The sequence below is a fragment of the Podarcis pityusensis genome (assembly GCF_964106645.2).
Source record: "Podarcis pityusensis genome assembly, chromosome: 2".
Lineage (NCBI taxonomy): Eukaryota > Metazoa > Chordata > Lepidosauria > Squamata > Lacertidae > Podarcis > Podarcis pityusensis.
The window spans coordinates 96,890,063-96,913,677 of NC_138029.1; the positions used below are offsets into that span (position 1 = coordinate 96,890,063).

Genomic DNA, 23,615 nt, shown 5'->3' on the forward strand with positions numbered 1-23,615 from the left:
TTTGTGCATGTGTTCTCTCACTAGCTTGCTTCTTCCCCACGCTGCAGGGAGCAGGGAGCCCTGGACTTTGTTTTATAGCACATTCCTTCTCTGCAAACCTTTTACCTATTCTGTTCCGTCTCAATCTCTCCCAGCTGGAGATATTCCAAGTCATGGGATCTTCGACAGCAGAGGGAGTTTTGAGTCGAATACAACCAAGGAGCATTTGATTTGTCACATCGCCCATTACTTATCCCTTTCAGACTCTGATGTGGAGTTACAAGGGAGAACAAGGCTCAAAGTCTTTGAAAGCTGCCACCCTACCCCTCTTTCATTCAGGTGCTTATGCTGACAAATCGTAGGTTTGTATTCTCCCCACCGGCCCATGAGCATTTCATGATATATTTGAACTTTTAGCATTGCTTTTTGCGGAAGAAAAATCCTCTGGAGAACAGGAAGTGATGGTGGAGAAGTGGGTTGAAGCTGTTCAGTGCAGAGGTCTCGTGCTTCAGAAATCAATTTAACGTTGCTGTATAACTGGGCTCTCATTCACTTTAAAAGCTTGCTTCGTTTTTCTGCACACAGGAGTCTTGAGATGGTGTGTTACCTGTAATAGCAGCAGTCCGCCAAATTGGAGGAACTGGTCTTGTTTGTTACCTTATGAGAAACTGAGCATTTCATTAATATCTAGGCACCTGTGCTGACATGCAAAAAACCCCTCAAAACAAGATGTAGCCTTTACTCTCAATGTGTAATGGAAAAACCAAGTTTCTATTCTCTTGCCCCTTTAAGGCAGGACTGGGGAGCTTTTTTCAGACTGACGGCCACATTGCCATCTGGGCAACTTTCTGGGGGACCATCTGCCAATGGTACCAAGAGTGGATGTGGCCAGAGGCAATTTTTTCCTTTGTACAGTGGGCTAGTATTGGCACACACTTGCATATGTACACAGCCAAGAATTCAAGGGCATATTCCAGCCAGGCAAAAATACTCGAGGGCAAGAAGTAAGCCTCCTGTGGGAGAACAAATGGGGATGGGGGTGTGTGTGTGAAAACGCTGCCTTGACAGGAGAACCTTGTACCATGTAACTTTGAGGAAGACTATCTTCAACCAAACCACATAGTACATTTAATTGCTTTACACCCCGCAAGGACTATTATTACTGGATGAAGATTTACCTTTGAGTACCATTTTGAGGTTTCGCCTCTTCTTTTGCTTCCTTCAGTTCCTAAACGAGCCACCTTCAAACCAGAGGTTGTTTTAAACCACTATTTCAAGTGTTTTTGCATTATGTGTGAACCAGCCTGCTAAAGTTTTGCTCTTCTTCCTTAATCCTGACATGTAAACAGGGGTTTTACTATGCTGGCAATCTGCAATCTTCTCAGGTTGTCATGAACCACTGATTTATCCTAAAGGGATAATTTGCTGCAACTAATAGCATGTTACTGATAAGGTGTTCAGTCAACTTCCATCCAAATTTTCAAGTAGGAGAGTTTTATAAGGACTGGCTGGTGGGGATAAAAAATGTAAATGTGTTCATATGGTTTCCTCTCTTACAGGCAAAAGTGCAGTTCTGAAGTGTCTGTTAGATATTCACAAGATTTTTCGAGAAAATGATCCTGCATATATTCTTAATGACCTTTATATCACAGATTACTGCGTTTGGATTCAAAAAGCCAAGTAAGTTTTATGTCTTGTCATTCTCTTGATGAAAGCATTTTGGTATGATTGATCTGGTATTCAAATTCCTTATTGCAAATGGCACTGTTTTCTTGGAAGGCAAAAGCAGAAACTTTTAATTGAATTCTACATTGATGATAAGATTTGCTTTCTTCAGACAAGTTGTATATGTACACACATACAACACACACAAAAGTAGGCTGCGAGTGTTAAAAAAATTCCTGTGTTGTGACAATTTTGAGAACCAGGAAAATGGCCTAACTATGTTAAAGTAAAATTGCTAAGCAGCGTTTTGCAGAGTACAATAAAAACTCATTCAGCTGAGGAGATATATTGTAGGCTTTTCATATTGTGTACCAAAGAACTCCCAAATTCTTACAAAAAAAAGATTACGCAGTGTCTTTATTTTGCATAAAGGCACCTAATCTGTAGGCATTTATTCTGAATCAAAAATCTTGATTGCTTGCAAATCTGGAAGCAAAAGAGTATTGTGGCAGAAAGGAAAGGCATAGCTAAATATGGATAAGCATATTTGTGCTGAGGGTAAGTAAAAGTGTTTGAAAAAATGATGGAAGGGATATGCTTGAACTATGGGGTCTTTTGCAAGTCTTGTCTCCATGGTTTCAAATATAATTGCCACCACTGGGCTTTGAATCTTTTTCTCACTGAGAATAATGAATTATTGTTGTTATTATTATTATTAAAATGTGTATACCACCCTTCATCCGAAGATCACAGGGCTGTTCACAACATAAAAATACAAAATGAGAACACAAAATATATAATCTTCTACATCCAATCTCTCTTACTGAGTAGTGTTCTCACTTTCTAGTTTACTGTCTAAATAGTTGCAATCAACAAACTAATAATAAGTTGGTTGTCCTTCCTCCTGATTACATCTAAATCACACTAAGGCAAACATCAGATTATATAAAGTTTAATTCATGTTATGAAATGTAGAACCATATCTTAGAAAGCTTGTGCCTTAGAGCAGTGGTTCCCAACTGGGATAGAGATATCAACATTTCCAAAAGTAAAGGGTCCATGGCTTGGCTTTCGAAAAACAGGGGGTCTGCAGCACTTAGCTTATTGGGAACCACTGCTTTAGAGCATGCCCACCAGAGGTGTAATAAACCAGCTTTAACTCAATTGCATTCCAAATGGAAGCATTTAGAAGAAATAGTCTCTGAAGAGTTGAGTACTATTGATGGATGAGTTGCAGCTGAGTGTCCCAAGTTTTGGTGTAAAGAGAACTTACACTTCAAGTTTTCTAATTTGAGATGTTTTCTGATAATAGAAATAGTCATCTGGTCTACTGACTGACTTCTATACCTGCTAACCAGCAGAAATGGTGGAATTAGATGGTGCTTTTTGCTACCACTACAAGACTTGTCAGAAGTCCCTGAGCATTTGGAATGACTCTGTGTGGCAAAATTGGAGGTGTGGAGATAAAAGTAATTGCCTGCGTAGAGAAACTTTGTTTTAATGATATGGTGGTGGTAAAACTGCTTAGAGGTTTTATTTAGAATTAAGCAATATATAAATTTTGTTAAATAATTTATAATAAAATACTGTTTGGCATACATATTTAACTGCGTAAAGAAGAAAACCCTTGTCTTTTGCTCCAGGCTAGAGTCAAATAATATATACATAGTACATAGCATATGAATTCTGCTGGCAGCCTGCCATTTGGCAGTCAAACTGTCACAGTTGCCCACTGTTTATAAGGTTACAGCGATGTGCAGGCTTTTATGTTTCAACTTTTATGTATGGGGCAGTAGCATCTAAGTAGTCAGTTTTGTTGTTTAGTCATGTCCGACTCTTCGTGACCCCATGGACCAGAGCACGCCAGGCACTCCTGTCTTCCACTGCCTCCCGCAGTTTGGTCAAACTCATGTAGGTAGCTTCGAGAACACTGTCCAACCATCTCGTCCTCTGTTGTCCCCTTCTCCTTGTGCCCTCCATCTTTCCCAACATCAGGGCCTTTTCCAGGAAGTCTTCTCTTCTCATGAGGTGGCCAGAGTATTGGAGCCTCAGCTTCAGGATCTGTCCTTCCAGTGAGAACTCAGGGCTGATTTTCTTAAGAATGGATAGGTTTGATCTTCTTGCAGTCCGTGGGACTCTCAAGAGTCTCCTCCAGCACCATAATTCAAAAGCATCAATTCTTCGGCGATCAGCCTTCTTTATGGTCCAGCTCTCACTTCTATAGCGGACATTCCATTCAAATCTATTGGCCCATAATTATAGGTTTTGAATCTAGCAGAAACATGTTGATTGGTTGGAGGTCCTGGCTGAAGGATATATAAAGCTAAGCTCAGTGCTGTTTCAGAGCCAGTTGGGCAGTCTGAGGAAATGTTAAGGAAGCCTGGAGTGAGAACCTGAAGCAGCAGCATACCTGAAGAGTATGGGATCAGCTAGAGGCTGAAATCATGGAAAACAGAAGCGAGGAAGCTCTGCAAGAGAGGAGTTGGAAGGCTCCCAGCAACAGCTTTGGGGTATAACTGAGGACAGTGTGGCTGTAGCTGTCAGCTGACCGCAGGAAGCAGCGAGTTCCTGACTGTGTAAGGCTGCGAACCCTGTCCAGAAGGAAGATGTCAAGTAAAGCTTGTTGAACAAGCATGTGAGTTTACTGAGGTGGACTTATGAAGGGCAGCTGGTTATGGTTATCTGTGTGGCTGCAGAAACTAAAACAAGCATCCAGACATCTTAAATCAACACCATTAAGCAACAATAACATCAACTACTGAACCAAGTCTAATAACCTAGCTGTAAGGAAACATATATTATAAGTAAGATTTATTAATTATCTTACCTTCAGCTTTTAACTACAAATCTCTGTTTGTTCCATGCCAATACCCAGCTACGATATGTTTGAAGGATAAAAGGTGAATGAAAGTATTGAAATACATCATATTAGTGGAACTAAAAAGGAGATTAAGAGGGCAGGTAATTTATCATGGTGACACAACTGGTGGAATGAGAAAATGCCAGGACTACAGTTTCTGGCTAAGTGGAGAGGGTGGTGGGATAGTAAATAGTAGTGGGGTGTTTTTCTTAATAATTAAAAAACCCAGTTGGATCCAGTAAATTTTTGTCCCCTGTATGCTAAGTTGTATCCCTGTGGCAGTACTAATTCATATCCTTTCCAGTTACTTTGGGTATTGCTTGCTGTGGTAAAACATGAGCAAAGATTACCGTATTTACGCCAATCTAATGCTCCATTGAATCTAACGCGCACCTCAGTTTTCAAAACCAAAAAAGTATTTCCTGGCCAATGTAAATGCTAATACTAATATGTACCCTAATTTTCATGACGTGATTTGGCCCCCCAAAAAGTGTGCATTACTTTTGAGTCAATATGGTAATATCCCCCCTGGAAAACATCCTTAAGTCTGAGACACGGCATGTGGCTAATCTCTTCTCTTCTCTTCTCTTCTCTTCTCTTCTCTTCTCTTCTCTTCTCTTCTCTTCTCGGCTCCTCCCTTCAACTTATTTCAAGAAAGCATTTGGCAGTATCAGACTCAGCATATGCTGCACCATAAAGCAAATACTGCATGCCCAGTAATTTTCTAATAGTTATTGCTTTAATTATTCCCTTATATGCATTCCACATAAACCATTCTATTTGTATGCAGTGCAGCAGTTAGGGGTGGGTGAGCCATATTGCACAAATCTGCAAAACACGAAAGGGGGAAGCTGTTAATAGGCTCTCCCAGGTTGCAGCGGATACATAGAGAGCAGCGGAGGCAGCTCATACAGGCATCTCGGCAGGTGTCGTCAACATTTTATGTTGAAAAGCCAGATGCGGCCAGATGGAAAATTGCATCTTTAACCCCTGAGGTCATGCAGCGTGTCACCACTTTGCTTGATCCTCCTGCTAAGCGAGCTTATAACATCCCCTGCTGTCAACCTTGTTACTGCTTTAGTTTTCACAATAGAATTAAAATTAATTTGTCAGGGGTTTTTCCCTCCCTTTTTTTTGGTCAAGTATTTAGGAAGTGGCACTAAATGCTGCTTTGGGAATGCTGGACATCTGTCATAGATAAAGAAAATCCAGCCCTTCCGTTAAGTGCTTGGTTTTTATTCCCCCTCTCCCTTCTCATTACTTACATAAATTTGTTGGGCCTCTGGAATCCCTCTTGAGTTATGAAAATCTTTGAAAGGCGGCAGGTATGCTATATAATAGACGAGCTGCAAAAAAATAGAGGTGAGGGTGCAGAGGCTGGCTTTTCATTTGCTTTGGATCAAGAAGACCACCAAAGCTGGTGCAGTGAAAGCCTTCCAGTTTCTTTCCTTCTGGAGTGATTTAAGATGACCTGGTCCCTCGCTGAAGGAAAACCGTATTCCTTAGTCTAGCTCTCATGCTCCAGGACAGAAACATATCTCTCTTTTCCTGATCAGTGAGAAGAGTGCACTGACTTAAACCTTCAAAGTGGCTTTCTCTTTCTTTATGGTAATAATGAAATTCTAATATGGCGTGGAACTAGTCTTATCTTTCATGACGGCTGGTTACATCAATCCAGTGCATGTGTCATGTTTATTGTTCATAGACCATAGACCAGCCTGGGACCGTGTCCTTCCTCTCTTCCCTTCCCTTCACTTCCTTGCCTTCACTATTATTTAGAAGTATATGTCTCTGTTGTTAATCTAGGGTGAAATGGGACGTCGGACCCTGTTTGAGAGGAAGCACAACTAGTGTTTTCCATGGTTAGCTTTGGGGTCCATGTAATACTAAAATTCAGGCAGGGAAGGGAATGGGCCATTGGATTTTATCTTGGCAGAGGCGGAAGAAACATGTCTTCCCAAGGCTGGCTCCGTGTTTTTCCTTGGCTAGATCTGGACCTTTTCACTTTCAGTCTAGGTTTGTCTGCGTAAAACTACATAGCTTTCAGTATAGGTTGTTTCACTCAAAATAACGGCCATGTAGTGACTCTCTTATTTGAAGTCATGAATGTAGACTTAGGATCTTTTCTTCACATGTGTCTTCACGCACAGTATATTTTGTGAATGTGTGCACCAAAGGCGATTTAGTGATTTGCATGAAATCCTTTTGAGTATGCCCTTGGTGATGCCTCTGACTGTGTCACTTTTGCAGCAGCCCCAGAGTGTTGGTTTGCCTCTGAGTGACAGATATGCTTCGGATATAGTGCAATCCACGAAGGCCTCAGCTTTATCCCGTGATGGCTTTGCAGCGGCAGCTCAGCCCTCCATGACCCAAAGGCTCAATTATTGTAATTCCCTCTTAGCGCAGCTTACAAGCAGAACATCGCTGTAGCTGGCAGCACTTTCAGGACGTCGCATCACATCTGCTTATGCCTTGGAGAAGACATGCTGTGTTAAGCTTGTCCTTTATTTATTGCTTGGGTGGCCTTTGGTCATGGATAGGGTAGTTTTCAAAGCCCCTGGCTGATAGAAGGCATTGTTGCCTTTTTCATCTGCCTAGCAATTGTCCTTAAGAGTGTGTTGTTAAGCTTGTGTTCTACCTGACTTACTAGGGTACAAAGGGGCCTAGGTAAGTGAATTTCTAGGTTTCTGTGGTGGGGTTTCTCTAAAGCTATCTATGAGAGCCAGTGGCCAGAGCATTGGTCTTGGGTCAGGAAGACCCAGATTCAAAACCCTTCTCAGCCATGAAGTTAACTGAGTGACTTTTGGCCAGTCTGTTGACATGATCTGATCAGGGCTGTTATCAGCAGAGTCCAGGAGGATTTGGAAAGAATCCCGTCTGAAAGAGAAGGAAAGCTGGCTACATCCACATGTCACAATAAGCTGGAGTTTGTAGTTTATCCTGATTTATTGTGCATGAGCAGAATGTATGCTGCCCAGTTTGCTCTTGCTTTACTCCTCCCTGAGGCATACAGAAGACATGAACAATGAAGTTGTGGTTAAGCTCAACTTCCCACTAGTTCTGAGCCCGGGGTTCTAAACAAGCCAGCCACAAACCATGGTTTTAAGGTTGAATAGTGATCGGGATAGGGAGAAACAAACCACAGCCATGGATTCTGATGAAATGGCAAATCAAGGGTGAATAATGTTCTTTGGTTGTTATTTTTCTACTCCTTGGTAGGCCAAATGCAGGCCTGCGAAGAGGGAGGGGCAGCAGGGTATACTGGCCTTGGGCCTCAGAGGGCTAAGCCAGCTGGGGGACCCTGCCAGGGGCATGCCAGACTTATGCTGTCATGCCTAGAACAAGACTCCTGCCCTGAGCCCCAGACAAGCTCTGCGTGGGCCGGTCCCAAATATGAGAGGTTAGTGGGGCAGCTTGCCTAATCGGTCACTTGATGTCATCATGTATGAGATCAGGTGTTGGCTGGGTGGGAATGGCTTCCTTGAAACAGCCTTGCAGGCCATATTGGGAGGTTTGGCTTGCCAGGTTTTGTTTGTGAGCCAGAGGTCCACTCATACATACATACATAATTTTATTTGTCTGCCTCCTTTCCATAATTCAAACCGTGCTCAAGACGGCTTACGACATGAAAAAATACACAATACGGTGTAACAATTGCAAGTAGTTTCAAACAATAAACAAAACATAAAAATGCCCAACCAAACGGAACAATTTCCACATAATCACAACAAGATCTCAAATAAAGATACAAAAAGCCAACAGCAGCAACCACCCCATCACACCCAAACAGCACCCTAGCCCAAGAGCAGCCTCAGCTTTTGTAGCTGGAGTCAGTCAGGGCCCCACCCTCCCAGGCCAGGTAGAAAAGGCTTGCAAGGCAGGGAGAAGGTCCCACAGGACTCACAGCCAAGGTGGTCCAAATTTCACTCTGGCTTTCTGGAGTGTTTTATCATCCACCTCTAGACCAAGCCTTGAAACAACTTAAGCACTATTGCATAGGATTGCAGCCAGTGTTGGTCCTACTCAGAGCAGACCCATTGAAATGAATGGGCATGACTAACTTAGTTCCAATAATTGTTACGGGTCTACTGTAGGTACTGTACAACTTAGCTGAATATAATACCCCCCTTTTAAATGCCCTATCCCGACCTATCCATATTCCAACCACATTTCTTTCCCTTTTTAGTTTCCCTTTTTATCCTGAAGTACAATGCACCATATCTACACCCTGTCACCATAATATATCTGTAAAAGCAGCAACTGCACCAAGAGCATTTTGTGAGTAACGGAGGCTGTGTACAACAGCACACAGGCTTTGAACAACAATAGAGTTTGCCCTGCAGGCTGGAAGGAGCGACAGACGAGTCTAGGATTCCGGAAAGTGCCCTTTATTATGTGCTTTAGCAACCCTGTATGACATGGCTTTTAAAGGGGGAAGATGGGAGGGTTTAAGCTCCCTTCCCAGCTGTTGGCTCACATTTTCCTTTTGATGCTCCATCTCTCTCCTCTTCCTTCCCCGCTGCTCATTCCATCATCTTCCCCCCTCCCCACAGTTCCTCTTCCTTGCGGCTGTGTCGGAGAGATGCACCTTGCCACAGGTAGAGAGCGGGGATGCAAGCAAAGCTCTTCACTCCCTTTGGGTTCTCGCTTTGATTTCTCTGAAGTTGCAGGGCAGGCAGCCGTTTGCTATCAGCTTGCAGAAAGGGGGGTCAGCGATTTGTGTCATCTCTCTTCAGTCAGCACTTCTCCGCTGTTTCCTTCTGTTTTGACTACAGGGACGACATGTAGCCTGTGTAGCTGCTGCCTTTTTAAGCAGGTGCGGCTTGCAGCTGTGATCAAAGAGGGGAAGCTTCTCTCCATGCAAATAGCATCTTTCTGTTCTGTTCGCAGCCTTGTCAGTAGCTGACACCCTTTGGCAGCGATTCTACTATCAGCCGCTTAACTGGGGTGAGCAGAAACGGAAAGGAAGGGCAAATGTTCCTTTCTCACGGTCCTTTTGATGTTATATTGAAATGATAATCTTCTAGTGGGGAACGGGGATTTTGTGCCTCCACTGTCAGCTCTTTCTACAAGGATTCCCCATGCTGCCACGAGTCGCTGTAAGCTAATGCCCGGGACTTGAGACAGCCTGCGGACGCCCAGAGGAACGACCGTGCGATAATATATTACAATAGACAGGTTTATGTCACTGGATGAGAGAGAACGGGGAAGAACCTCCTGCCATTTGTCATTTTGTAGGACTCCGTTTTGTAAACCCAAAAAGATCAAGATTATGCCAGGTTCGTGGAACAGAAAAAATACGTTTTTTGTTGTGGCTTCTCCCCCACCCTTTCCCAGTTACCTACCATGAATGTCAGGGCATCAGTTACGGGAGCACAGCTACAATTTAAATCATGGTCAGTCCTAGAAAGGAAATAAGTTTTCTTATATTTCATCAGCTGACATGCAAGCCCCAATCTTGTGTGTCATTTTGACGTGATTCTTTGTCCAGAATCTACTTCAGTGCCCCTGCTGGCCAGTATTTTTTATGGAAAGGAATTTGCAAAAGTCTCAATGGGATGATGGTGGCAATTTGAACTTCCCCTCTGTCTGAACAGAATCGGAGCCTCCTGCTCATTTCTCCCGACCTCTCCACTTAAAAGGGACCATAAGTCAGATGATGAGTTAGCTCTTACTGCTTAGTCTGTTGTGAACATATGCCTGAGAATCTAGCGCTTGTTCTCATACATGTGCTGATAGGAAAGATGTGGAATATGCTTGGGAAGTTCATGTATCTTATAAGGGTCTGTGTGTGTCTGCACACATGCACATAGATCCTACATGCCCACTTAAGGGTCATGCTGGATGTGATGCTCAATCCAATTTAAAGTAGAGAGTGGGATTTAAAGTGCAGCACTTTAAAACTGGAAGAGGCTGAAAGTGACTCTCACTTGGAGGAAAAGAACAGTTTTAGTAGTGTTGCTCTTTAAATCTCTCCCCACCTTTCCACTTCCTAGAGAATTGGTGGGACCTGGCTTAGGCCTTGCTGCTGTCACAACTTAATTGCACCCTTGGTTAGATGGAACACTATTCCAAAACAAAATTTATTCCTGAAACCAATGCGCATAACTGCAGTTTAATTAGAGTTTGTACTTTTTTGTGTGCATGTGCATTGAATGAGTCATCTGTTTCGTTATTAATATTTTTCTCCTGCACGGCTGAAGCATGAGACGTGCTTTTTCTGGCTCAGGTGGAGGGTCCGTCTAGTCCAGCACTCTCCTTCCAGCAGTGGTCAGCCCACTGCCAGGAAACAGCATCACTGCCGCTGCATCCTTTGATTGGCTGCCAGGCTTTTGACTTCGTTGACAATTTTTTTTTGGGGGGGGGCACTATCAAGCCATTTCCAAAGCCCAAGTAAAAGCCTGCCTCTCTCTCAAAACTGGAGTGGTATGGTTTCTTTGAACTGCCGACTGGGATTTGAACTGCCGACCTTCTGAATGGCAAGTCCTAGGCTCTGTGGTTTAACCCACAGCGCCACCTGCGTCCCTGGAAAGGTAGTGCTGTTTAAATGCAGCTATCAAGCTTCAGCACAGAAGTGACACTGCTAGCTTCTCCCTGTTTCCCAAAATGCTGTGGAATTCTCAGGAACAAGAGAGAACCCATCTGCATATCCATGGCACAGGAGTGGAAAAAGTATTTCTTTGCTTCTCTCCTTGTTTTCTCCTACCATTCGGCTTCGGCGCACAGAGTGCCTCAGAAGGACAGCACAGTTGTGAAGATGCTATCCTGCCCCCTTTCCCAGCTTCGTGACTCGCGTGGCAAGTGGAACTGTGGACCCTTGCTCGCAGAATCCAGCTTTTTTCTTGGGGCAGGAGTTCGGTTTGGCTTTTTACATAGGCCTGAACGTGAGGGCCTTATGCTCACGACTGTTTGTGGCAAGGGTTGTGCCCTGGTTTGTCACTTCTGTTATAAATTCGGTTTGCAATATAGATGGACAAATGGGAGCTGCGCCACGGTTGCAGTGTATTCCGAGCACCTAAGAAGACAGGTGGTGTCAGGGCCACAGAAAGCCTGAAACAGGAGTTCTCTAGTGTTGACTCCCTGAGGTGAGGGATGTTTCAGTAATGGGAAGGGATCAATGACACTTCTTTTCCTCACTGTGACAGGTCACCTTCTGCTGTAAAGCTGAAGTGAGGGAGAGACAGTTCTGGATAATTTCTTTTTCTGAAACATCCCTGTATATTGCAAAACAGTTATCTTCTCTACCCTCCGCCCCCCAAATTCACCAGGATGTGAGATGTCAGGGTCATGAATACATGTTTTCTCTCCCATCCTCCCATGATCCTTTAAAAAAATACCAATGTTTGCAACTGCCACCCTAGCATTCACTGTCTTAACTGCTCTCAAATGTAGACTTAATAAGTATGCCTCAAACAGTCTGTCTAACTTCTTGTTTCTTTAGGGATCCACCAATCCCCTCTGCTTCTCTCTTGGCTCAGCTGCTGTCAGCAGTACCCCAAGGGAACTCATATTGGAGTTTTCTGGATCTTTAAACTTTAAAAAACAAAAACATAAATGTAGGCATTTCTACAGAGTTCCCAAGTATGTAGGAAACAGTACTGTATTTTTGGACGGCCCCAGTGCTTTTTTTCTGGGGGGTACGCATACCCCTAAACATTTTTTGAATCTTTGTACTTTTGTCCATTTACTGTACAGTGGTACCTCAGGTTACATATGCTTCAGTTTACAAACTCCGCTAACCCAGAAATAGTACCTCAGGTTAAGAACTTTGCTTCAGGATGAGAACAGAACTCGGGCTCCGGCGGCGCGGCAGCAGCGGGATGCCCCATTAGCTAAAGTGGTGCTTCAGGTTAAGAACAGTTTCAGGTTAAGTACGGACCTCTGGAACGAATTAAATACTTAACCTGAGGTACCACTGTATTTATTTTTCCCAATTTGAACAATAAAATGAGACTACCCCTAAACATTTTTTTTAGAAAAAAAAGCACTGGGTGGCCCCATTTCACTTCCAGGCTGAATAGACACTTCACCACCCAAGTTTGCTGCTAGAGGAAATGATGTACTGTTCAGAAGTAGCTTTGCAGTGCTTGGGGGAAGCTCCCTGTGGTAAATGGCATCTGTATACCATTGACGACAGCAACGCAGCGCTGTCTGGTTTTTTTGCTGATTGATCACTGCTGTTGGCATCCCCTTTAGACCAAGCCGGCATATAGTGAGGGGGCATTGCATCACTGCGCCGAGCATAATGAACAGATGCAGGAGCTCTCCTTTCCAAGATTCCGCAGCTATGATATTTACACAGCCACTTAGCAAAAGCTGCAATTATAAAACCAGTGGTATTCAGATGGTGTATAATTTGTGTACACAATACCATGAAAGACTAATCCACCCTTTAGGCGAAGTTCCTGTTGAGTCTAGCTAATTACCATGGGACACATCATGTTGCATGTGTTCGCAAGGAAGCCGGAGCCGGGTCTCAGTGCTTATGCAGTGCATAGTAGCCCTTGGTATTAACTGTGATTCTGACTTGTGAAATTGTAGAACAGAGGTCCACACGCATCTGCATTTGGGACAGAAGCATAGCTGTCAACTTTCAGATTTGAAAATAAGGGATCAGCAGCCTCACCTGTCCCGGGGACAGTCTACGGGATATCTAACAATCTGGGATAGCAGCAGGAAGCAGCGGGAAATGGCACTGGAATAAGGGAATTTCCCGCAAAAAAAGGGAAGGTTGACAGCTATGGACAGAGGAATGCATCAAGTTTGTTTGTGTCTTAAGTCTTCTACACTGAGCGTACTTTCAGTTCCTAATAAATATAGCAGAGCACACTCATACATGTGCATGCATGCAGAGAAATGGCACATACATTCATGATTAAATTTACATCTATTATTTTTGAAGCTTGTTAATGGCAACCTCAGATGTTAATTAGAAATAACCTTGAAGCTGTGAGGAAGCACATTGAAATACAGCATATCTGCTAAGACATCTATGTTAAAAGTGCAGTCACTGAAGATCTGTCTCTCCAGGCACACCTTTCAAGGCTTTTACCTTTTGAGAAGAAATGCTTCAGTAACATAGGGAGTTTTGAAGCCTGAAATATATATTCTCTCTCTCTCTCTGTGTGTGTGTGTGTGTGTGTGTGTGTGTGTGTCGGAACGCAGTTAAATACTCAATTGTAAAGCATTTTTGTCTTTCAAGTGCTGCTCATAAAATGGTTCTGTTGGTTCATTTATGGAGTTCTTCCCTTTAAAAAGTGGCTGAATTTTCTGTTTCATTATCTGTTATGTTGTTGACCCTGGCCGCTCCTGGATGAGAGGGGCTGCTTCAACACTCCATCTGTGGTATCGTCTATATTTTATTGAAGCATAATTGAGCTTTTCATGTATTTTAGTTCTGCGCCTTCTGTAGTTAAATTGATGTCGGTCCTTGTCATCTGTCTGCAATTACTGCCCCTAAATTATATAGAAATTTTTATTTCCAAGGTGTGTGGTCTTAACTCCATCACCACTTAAATGTTTTAGAACTTTAGTGCAGAAATGAACACTTTGGCTCTGTCTGGATGTAAAAATGAGCTTTAATATTATTATTTTTTATCATTGGTAGCTCTTTACTTGTTCCAACAAGAGAGATTTCCCCTTCCTTGAGATCTGAAAACACTCTCTTTGGCAATCACTCGTAGCCAAGTAAGATTGTCTTCCATAAACACGGTTTTAACAATGAGTCCGTAAATGACGGTGGAGGCCAATTCTGGATCCACACATCCTTCCACAGTGGGGACATTGGTTTCCAGGCAGGAGTTGATCACGATGTGGATTTGCCAAGCGTGCCTTCCTCTTAGCACGGTTCTCCATATGACAGCAACAATTGCAGATAACAATGGCTCTCAAAGTGAACCATTCACAGTGGGATCAGGTGTTAAACAGGGTTGTGTTATTGCCCCAATTCTATTCATTATTTTCATTGCCATGATCCTACACTTTGTCGAAGGGAAAATCCCTACTGGGGTAGAAATCATATATCGAACAGATGGAAAGCTCTTCAATCTGAGCAGGCTGAAAGCAAAGAGTAAGGTTACCATAACTTCTGTCATAGAGCTTCAGTATCCTGATGACAACGTAGTGTGTGCAAGCTGAGAGGATGACCTCCAAACCATCCTAAATATCTTCGCAGAAGTTTACGAAAACACTAGGGAAGCCTTTAACAATGGCAACTCTCAGTTTTGAAAGAGAAAGGGGTGCCTCTGTAATAATGTGTTTGATGGGAGTTGTGGTCCAAAAAGTTCAGGAGAGCACCAGGTTGAGGAAGGCTGGTTTAAATTGTGAGAGGGCAGCAAGATGCTGATGCAACAGCATTAAAACCCGAGAAGGCAGAGGACTTGCAGGCACATCCAGAAATATTGAGCAAGCATGATCTTTGCACCCAGGTGGTAAGCAGGCCAGATTCCAGGTAGATTTATTCTTCTGACATCCTTCACTGTGTGCGCAAAATAATCTGACTAGCCAGCTTTCTCTTTGTAGGTGAAGCAATTATGCTGGATTTTCAGCATCCAGCTCTGCTATTCTGATGGGTCACTTTCCAACCTTTTGTTCTGCTAAAAGCTGTTAAGTCTTTTTTGGCAGAGTAGTTAATGGAGAAGCAAAGTGATCAGACACACCCTACAGTTCAGCATACCAACCTTCCCTCTCTTGCTAATGCAGGAACTCCTTGGCTGGTCACCTGCAGGGTACATAGAAATTAAATAACACTTCCTTGTAAAACCAGTGTGCTGTACAGATGACCACAGTGTGTTGTCATTTTGTATGCGAATGCATGCTACCCCTGGTATACATTGAAAGGGAATAGTGTTTGTTGGTCTGAGAGTTTTGAAGAGTTTACGTACTTTTTGGACTAAGGCTTTTTTTATTCACAGAGATGATGCACATTCTGCTAAAGACAGCAAAATCTCTCCCCGTTCTCTCCTCCACCTACACAGCCCCAGTACAGTGAATCTCCAAAGGGTATCTTCCAACTCCAGCATGGAGACTGGATACTCTTGGATTAAGTTATATCCATTTTGCAAGTGACCTTAGAAGCCAATTTAGTTGGAAGGTGAGTTAGAGTGTTTAGAATCTTGGCCTCAGCCATGCCTGCAATTCAGCAGGGTACAGTAATAGGCATCTTTTGCTCTGTAGGTGAATCCTGCCAAGATGTTTAACTACAATGGAAAATGAATTGAATAGTTGTCTTTCAGTGGTATGTTACTTGGATCTTACAATATATATTGTTGTGTGCAGTTAAATCAGTGCATGATATCAGCAGAAGTTGCCTACACACACACACACACACACACACACACACAAACTTTGCAGATTAGGCGTGATATATGTGCATAAGAAACCTTCCTAAGTACCAGGGTTGCCATGATGTTGCATTCCCGTGATTAGTTTTGTAAGGAAATTTCACTTTGGTAGGATTTGCACAACCCATCGTTGAATGCAAGGTTGTGTCTCTGATCTGTATGTGCAAGTTTTAACCATCAGCTAGGATGCTCATACTCAAAAGGATGCTGAGAATTCCTTAATATGCATTATAAAAAATAAAAAAGGAGTTATGTTTTTACCAAGCAATAAACCTAGCTGATAGAAAGCTCTTAGACCAGGGGTCAGCAACCTAAGGCCCATGGGCTGGAAGTGGCCCGCGGAGGTCGTTTGACTGGCCCCCGAGCCGCCCCCAAACCGAGCTGCCTGCTTGCATGCTGTGCTAAACCGGCGCAGCGCGGTGTGGGGGCTCGCTTCCACGGGCAGACACAAAAAATCGTGGGCGGGCACGCTCATGCATGCACGTGAACCGGCCCACAGAGGGATCTCCTCGGGACTGATCCAGCCCAGGCAAGATAAACCTTGCTGACTCCTGTCTTAAGCTACACTTAAAAAATAATAATTTAAAAAAAAAAAACTCCTACAGAAATCAAGGCAATGAACCAGTATATAATACAAAGTTATCTTTCTGTATAGGCAGATTCAAACATGATACTTTTTCATGCCCCCCCCCCCCCCCCAGTTTTGGAATGGTAGCAAATGGAAAATGTTACCTGCGCATATATCTGCATTGTGACATCATTATTTGCACTTGCACTTCTTCACAGGCATCCTTCCCAAACACCACTGTGCAGTGAAAAATGTTAGATCAAAATCTGTCCTGCCTCTTTAGATGAGCTGTGCTGGGATTGTATAAAATAAGAAGAGGCACTAAATTGTTTTGCCACCTGATGTTCAAAGACTATGCAAATCATGGGGGATTAAGAACGTCTTGGACAAAATTTAGCAGAAACAACAGAAAGAAAGCAGGGTAACTACTGGGCCCGCCAGCAAAGGAATGTAGCATTCCCTATCAGTTGTCACTCCAGGTGTGTGGGCAACTTCTGAGATGCGGCCTCCCTTGCTTTGTCTGTTCCCCGAAGCTGTGTGTTAAATGAAAACATGCATACGATCAATTTAGCTTGCAATTAAACATTTTCCTTAAGCAGTTGGCACTACGACAACTGATAATTACCATGCACAACACTTTGAAAAAGCCTTATTATGCTTGTTTATGTAGGATCACTCTTGGCATAATAATAAGCTATCATTACTACAAATGTACTTACTGTACAAGCACACCTTAATGTAATCGCAAGGCTCAATTAATCACACGGGAGAATTAAAATGAGTGACTTTAATCTTCCTAAATTAAATGCTTATCAAAAGAGCTTTGAAACTTCAGGGCACGTTTACCTATGTTTTGCTTTATAGGTATCTCTCTCTCTCTCTCTCTCTCTCTCTCTCTCTCACACACACACACACACACACACACACACACACATACACATTAGCTAAACTGCCCAGGGTCACGTTCTCACTTCCCATCTTCTCGCCTTTTTTCTTCTGTCTCTTGGGAAGTGCTTCCACTGTGCTTGGCTCCTTTGGCAAAGATCACAAGGGCTAATAAGCTTTCCTTCTAAGTTGGCAAGTATATTCCTGACACTTGGTTTATCATGCTACGCAGTCTCTTTACTTAAAGGAAATAGGCTGGGGTGGGGGCGGGTGTGCAGTAACAACACAAAAAGGCTATATTGGTGATTCCTGTGAAACTGATCTCTGCCAGCTTTGGCAGAGCCTTGGAGTGGCTGCAGCTGAATGACAGAGCATGTACTTTGCATATAGAAAGTCCAAGGTTCCATTCTGGGGATTTCTAGTTAAAATTGTCCTTGGTTAGCAGAGCTGGGGAATACACCCCCCCACACACTTCCTGTATGAGACCATGAAGGTGATATTAGCCACTAGGTGATAGTTATTCAACACTTCTGTGTCCTGGGAGGTTCTCTTAAGGAAGGGAAGACCTGATTTTTGCAGCGGTACTGAAGTTAGTAATTCTCTACGCAGTTGGACTAGCCCATTCTCTCAAAAAGCCAGCAATTTCAAGAGGCAGAATTATATGTTACCAATAACATGAACTTCCACTGGAGCCCCCTATGGAGGTCTCCCTTTCATGATAGATCAAGATAGATTTGCCCCTTTGCAAAGATGATGAGTAACTTGGTTTTCCAGCTGTTGGGTGAGATACTAAGCAGGGAAAGTTAGCAGTGCGCAACAAACTTTTTTGAACTATATTTTCCACAATCCAGAGGAAGTGGAACACGTTTATAGGAGACTTAAGATGGTTTCTGTTGGAAGTGAGCAGGTCAGGCTTTGGCTGGGTATACGACTCTGGCTTGGGCTGAAGGCAGGGTAGGGTCCAGGCTGAGCTACGGGAGAGCAGAAATCTGATGTTGCTTCAGCATGTACCAAACAGACTGAGCTCTATATAGCCATTGCTGCTGCAGTAGCAGCATCCCTGCTGTAAGCCCCAGTCCCCCAGGAAGGTGCCCTTTCAATTAAAGGACCCCAGCTAGCTCCATCACTCACTAACAGAACAAGGGAGACTCTGGTCTCACTGGGTCTCCTGTGATGATGATTATCCTGTGATGCAGTCCTCCAGTTCTAAGGATGGCAGTGCTGTATCCTCAGACCAAGGCTCAGACACAAATGGCTCATGGGGGGGGGGTGTTTCTGAGAGTCCTCATCCCCTGAAGACCAGGAATCAGGGTCATGACATCTTCTGACACAGGAGATAATTGAACAAGACTTAGGTTTCTTTATTACCACCTACTTTTTGTAAAATATCAGTGTGTCTCTTCCACCCCACCCCCAGCTACAACCACCCCTTTCTGTGAATTTACAGTATCTTAATGGATGCCAACATAAGAGCTTGTTGTCCTAAAGCAAGTATCTCCAACCTTTGGCCCTCCAGATGTTTTGGACTACAATTCCCATCATCCCAGACCACTGGTCCTGTTAGCTAGGGATCATGGGAGTTGTAGGCCAAAACAACTGGAGGGCCGCAGGTTGGGGATGCCTGTCCTAAAGCCTTCCCCCACCCCAGAATATAGCAATATTCTGTTAATTGGTGAACAGACTTAAAGCATTTCCAAGCTGTAAGTGTTTGTTTCTCAAAGGGAGTTTGGTTGTTTGTACTTCTCTGTGGAGAGAGCAATTAAATCATGGGGGGGGGGGGGAGGCAGAACTGCTTATCTTGAGAAAATTTCTAATCTTATTCAAAAGGGATAGATGGGGGGGCACAGAGGAGGATTGTGGGAAGAGTTACGGCAGAGGGAAGATCTCTCCAGAGGGAGCAGCTAACTAGTAGACCGGGGGTGGGGTGGGGGGAGAAGCCGAAACTGAGAGTGCAGATGCCAGTGGGAGCAGGATATGAACCCTTTTAAGCAAGAAGTTAAAAGTTTGGTATGGGTGTGAGAGAGAAAAGCAGCAGTGGTACAATTAGAGCTGAAGATTTGCCCGTAAGGGGACGAACGCTCCCGCTGTCACTGCGGGTGACTGTTTTCACTGAAGCTTTAGAAAAACAGGTACCATGAAACCGGAACAGGGGAACTTTTTCTTTGGCAACCGCTTGCCTGGGGAACGCATTTGCTGGAAAGCATGCCCGACATCAAGAAACTCCCAGAACGTCAAGAAGCTTGTTCTGACAAGGATTCTTCTTTCCAGGGACTGCAGCCTAAAGAACAGTTCTTGACAATGTCTAACTGCCTTTGTCAGAATGTTTACTCCAGCCACTTGGCTCTGTAGTTGCGCTTTTATTCTTTTTTAAACGGCAGAAGTTTCGCTTGCAGGGAAAGGGATCCTTGTAGGGGATTCTTGTGCGATGAGAAACGCTGGCTTTTTTTTTGCGTAGGCTGCATGATGCATCTCTGCTTCAAATGCGGCCTCGGAACTATCTCCTTCAGCCCAGTTGGGAGACAAGGAATGACTTCCATATCTTTGAAAACAAATGCCAGCGTCCTTTTTTGAGTGAGTAATTTGTGTGCCTGGCTGGAAGCCAGGGCTGTGAACTGCTCTAACGCTTTGGAGTTCTGAAGCTTGCCGATCTGGCTGGTAGCCAAACACATGTAATATTCATTCTGATAACATGACTGCTTGCCTTTGAAATGTGTGGGTGTTGCTCTGTGGTTTCTTTGCGCACGCCAGGGTTTGCACCCTCTCCCACTTCGATGCCCAAGTTGCATCATCTGAGAGCTACTCTGTCAGTGGTGTGTTCGGTGTTTCTGGTGCATACAGATTGGATTTCTTTCCCTTAGATTTACGCCTAAGCTCCTATTTGAACAGAAGGTTTCTTGTCTTGGACACAGTGGGTGGATTAACACATAACGCCAAGCAGTGGTTTGGTGCTCCCGGACGACAAGCTCTGTGCAAGCAGGCTACCACCATTCCTTGTGTGCTCAGCTTAATTAGTCACTCCTAGTTTGCAGGCGAAGCACAAACGATAATTTGCCAATGTGGGGGTCACAAAATAATTAAGCGGAGCAGCAGAGTGTGCAGATGCAGGATTCATTCCCGTAGTGCTGGACCATGGCAAGATGGTCCAAGGTTTGCATTGCTTGGATCAGAGAGTGGGCTGAAGAATTAAGTGATGGTAAATGGGAATGTACCACAAGGTTTATTGCCCCTGCAACAGGCATGGCCACCCTTTTTAGGCCAGAGGGCCACATTGAGGATTGGTCAATCTTTTCAAAACCACATGCCAGTGGTGGCATGGCCAGAGCATGCACATGCATACTCTCCACACAAACAAGCCATGCACAGAGAGTACGCTTTCATCGTGTGGCTCTAACATTGTCAGTGGAGGCACAGGTGTGGCCTTAGTTGCTAGAGATGTCTGTTTTCAGCTCCAGCTAGTTGAGCAGCTTACACCCCCTTTTGCAGTAAAATTACTTGGCCTTTGCACTCCATGCTCAAGTAAGTTCCAGACTGGACTATTTTAACATGCTCTTCATGGGACCTGCCCTTAACTATGACTCGGAAACTTTAACTGGTCCAAAGTGCAGCAGGGGTACTGGGCAGGGTTCATTTTATAACTCATGCAATCCCTGTTTTAAAATGGCTACATTGGTTGACAGTCTGCTTCCAGGCCTGATTTGAAGGTCCTATGTCCCCCTAAAGCCCTAAACAGCTTAGGCCCCAAATATCTGGAAGACTATCTCCTTCCCTACAGTTCCTCTCAGGTGTCAAGAGATCCCTCTTGGTAGTTCCATCATCCTCAGAGCTTTGGGGCATGGTGTCCCTGGAGAGGGCACCCTCTGATGAAGCCCCCAAGCTGTGGAATTTCGTCCTCACAGGTGTGTCTAGCATCTTCATTGTATAGCTTTCATCATACCTCTTTGCCCTGTCCTTTGACACCTGAGAGAGATATTTAAGGATCCGCCCTATTCTTCAGATTGTACATTGTTTTAACTGATACAGGGTCTGTATTTTTATATCGTTGTAACCTGCCCTGGGACCTTATGGTGAAGGGTGGTTAGGAAATCCAATAAAGAATAGTAACACGCACACACACGCACATATATTCAGACAGCCTCTCCATTCTGTTGCTGATCAGCAGAGGAACCTCTCCTCCCAGCCCAGGACTGGGATGGAAAGGAAAGCTGTCCACTTCACCTTGCAAAGGCACGTCTTCTCCCTCTGGCATGACACCATTGGAAGAAGGCCTTAGTGCTCAGGCAACAGGAAGGCTCTGTCCCTGTTTAATAATTATTTTTATTTTTATTTTATACCCTGCCCATCTGAGCACCAAGACTTTCTTGCAGGTGCCTTTGCCAGGAAAAGCAGGGATGAGCTGCCTGATTTTTTTGAGGGTTGTGAACCAATAGAAGTGGCTTGACAAGCTAGATGCAGCCTGTGCCTCCCATAACATATGAACAGATGGCACTGTCTCTCCAAATTGTGAAGAAAGAAGGCGTACAGCTACTAAAACACAGCTACTTTAAACCACAGTGCTAAAAGGTCGTAGAATCATAGAGTTGGAAGGGACCACAAGGGCCATCTAGTCCAACCCCCTGCAATGAAGGAATCTTTTGCCCAATGTGCAACTCGAACTCATGACCTTGAGGTTTAAGAATCTGCTCCTCTACCGACTGAGCTATCATTTTGCCTGAATGCCTCCTGCTTTGAGGAAGACCGATTATCGACAGCCTCATGCACATGTGGTTCCAACTGTCTCCAAAAGCAGGTGCTTTGCCCAAATATGCCAAAGTGCCTGTGATTTAAAGGATTTGGGTTGTACTCCTTGTGGCTTTGAGGATGGCCTTCACCAGCCAAGTGTCTTCAAGATGTTACTGAGAGTTGCATTCCAAAACATCTGGAGGGCAGCAGGTTGGCAAAGGCATCTGTTATATTTCTGCTGTGAGGGTTTTGATTTTTTTAAATAACTTTGCTATGGGGCAATAATTAGGAGACGTCACCTCTCCTGGGAATTATAAATGTGGAAGTCTGCCGCTTTGCTAGAATGCCAAAAATATATCCTTTCCTAGAAGGCTCCCCCTCTTTTCTTTTTACACAATGAAGAGAACAACAAAGCAACAGAGTTGTATGAAATATGGATCAAGGAGGGAGAGAGGAAGAAAGGGAAGCCAGGTATAAATAGCAGGCATGCATCCTGTTTTTTTGGTTTTTTTTGCAGTAGAGCTTTGTCTCAGGCTATCAATCAACTTTTCACCACTTCCTGCAACAGCAGGTCTGCTATAAATCCTGCCGTAACTGACTGGGTTTCATTTCCTCTGCCAAACCCTGCTAACCTGCGAGGCATGACACAATGACACCAGAGCGAGCAGCTGATAATGTAATACACAACTCCTGTGAGGCGAAAGTTAAAGTGCTTGTTCTCTCAGCTGAATGATTTTAAAGATCTTTATATTCTAGTTCCCAGGGGGGATAATTACTCAGTATAACATACAGTGCATGCCTTAAAAAAAAAAAAAAATCCCCTATAGGAATTTTATTTTAAAGTGTGTGGTAAAGATGGGGACAAGCAGTTGCCTTAAAAAATATATGCTCTAACCCTTTCCCAAATTGCTTCCATTCCAAGAAGCAAAGCAACATCTCCCCCCCCCCTTTTTTTTTTAAGGTTCCAGGAGAACGTTTTAGCTCAACCCCAATTATAAGGCTATTAAAGGCAAGGTTGTAACTCAGCAGCAGAGCACATCCAAAAGGTCCTAGGTTCAGCTCCTGGTGCTTTGAGTTACAGAATCTCAGGTAGCAAAGCAGAGACAAACTAGTGTCTGAGACCCTGGAGAGATGCTCTGCTGTGAGATGGGGAAGACTGTAACTGAATGAGCACAGCTCCGGTTCTGCGGAAAGCGGATAGTTGCATTCTGCGAAGGCCAAAATTGCAGCTCAGTTTTGCTCCGTTTGACCTCTGTAAAGGTATTGAAAAGCACTCAGCCAGCATAGAGAGCACCCTTCTCTGTTAAAAGGAAATAACACATGCAAGCATAGCAGTAAGGATCCCTTAATTCAAGTGTTACAGATTAGTTACTGTGCCATCATTAAATGCTTATTGAAGCCATTAATTTGTTTAAACTAATCCCCATCATTCTTTTTTCTTTTTTTAAAAAGTCAAATGAAACAAAGCGTCCTCCGTTTGTGGCGCAGGGTTAAAGTGTTCTGACACATTGTCCCGCTTTCTTACACACACAGCTCATCCCACACAAACATGCACTTGTTTCATGCCACGGATCTGCGCACTGAAAAGGATGCTAAT

At 43.9% G+C, this 23,615-nt stretch overlaps 1 protein-coding gene and 2 long non-coding RNA genes across 4 annotated transcripts in view; 2 read left to right on the top strand and 1 right to left on the bottom strand.

The window, feature by feature from the left end:
- LOC308471700 overlaps positions 1–23,615 on the bottom strand; it is a 242,766-nt gene that overhangs the window by 74,570 nt on the left and 144,581 nt on the right. The window lies entirely within an intron of this gene.
- LOC308471696 overlaps positions 1–23,615 on the top strand; it is a 115,183-nt gene that overhangs the window by 36,315 nt on the left and 55,253 nt on the right. The gene's annotated exons all lie outside the window — the stretch shown is intronic.
- The window catches only part of SHQ1 (SHQ1, H/ACA ribonucleoprotein assembly factor), a 54,650-nt gene that overhangs the window by 26,767 nt on the left and 4,268 nt on the right, over positions 1–23,615 (top strand). For both annotated transcript variants that reach the window (XM_080995747.1, XM_080995748.1), the window contains exon 11: positions 1,539–1,659. In XM_080995747.1, coding sequence (XP_080851873.1) covers positions 1,539–1,659 — 121 coding nt within the window. The remainder of the gene's footprint in view (positions 1–1,538; positions 1,660–23,615) is intronic.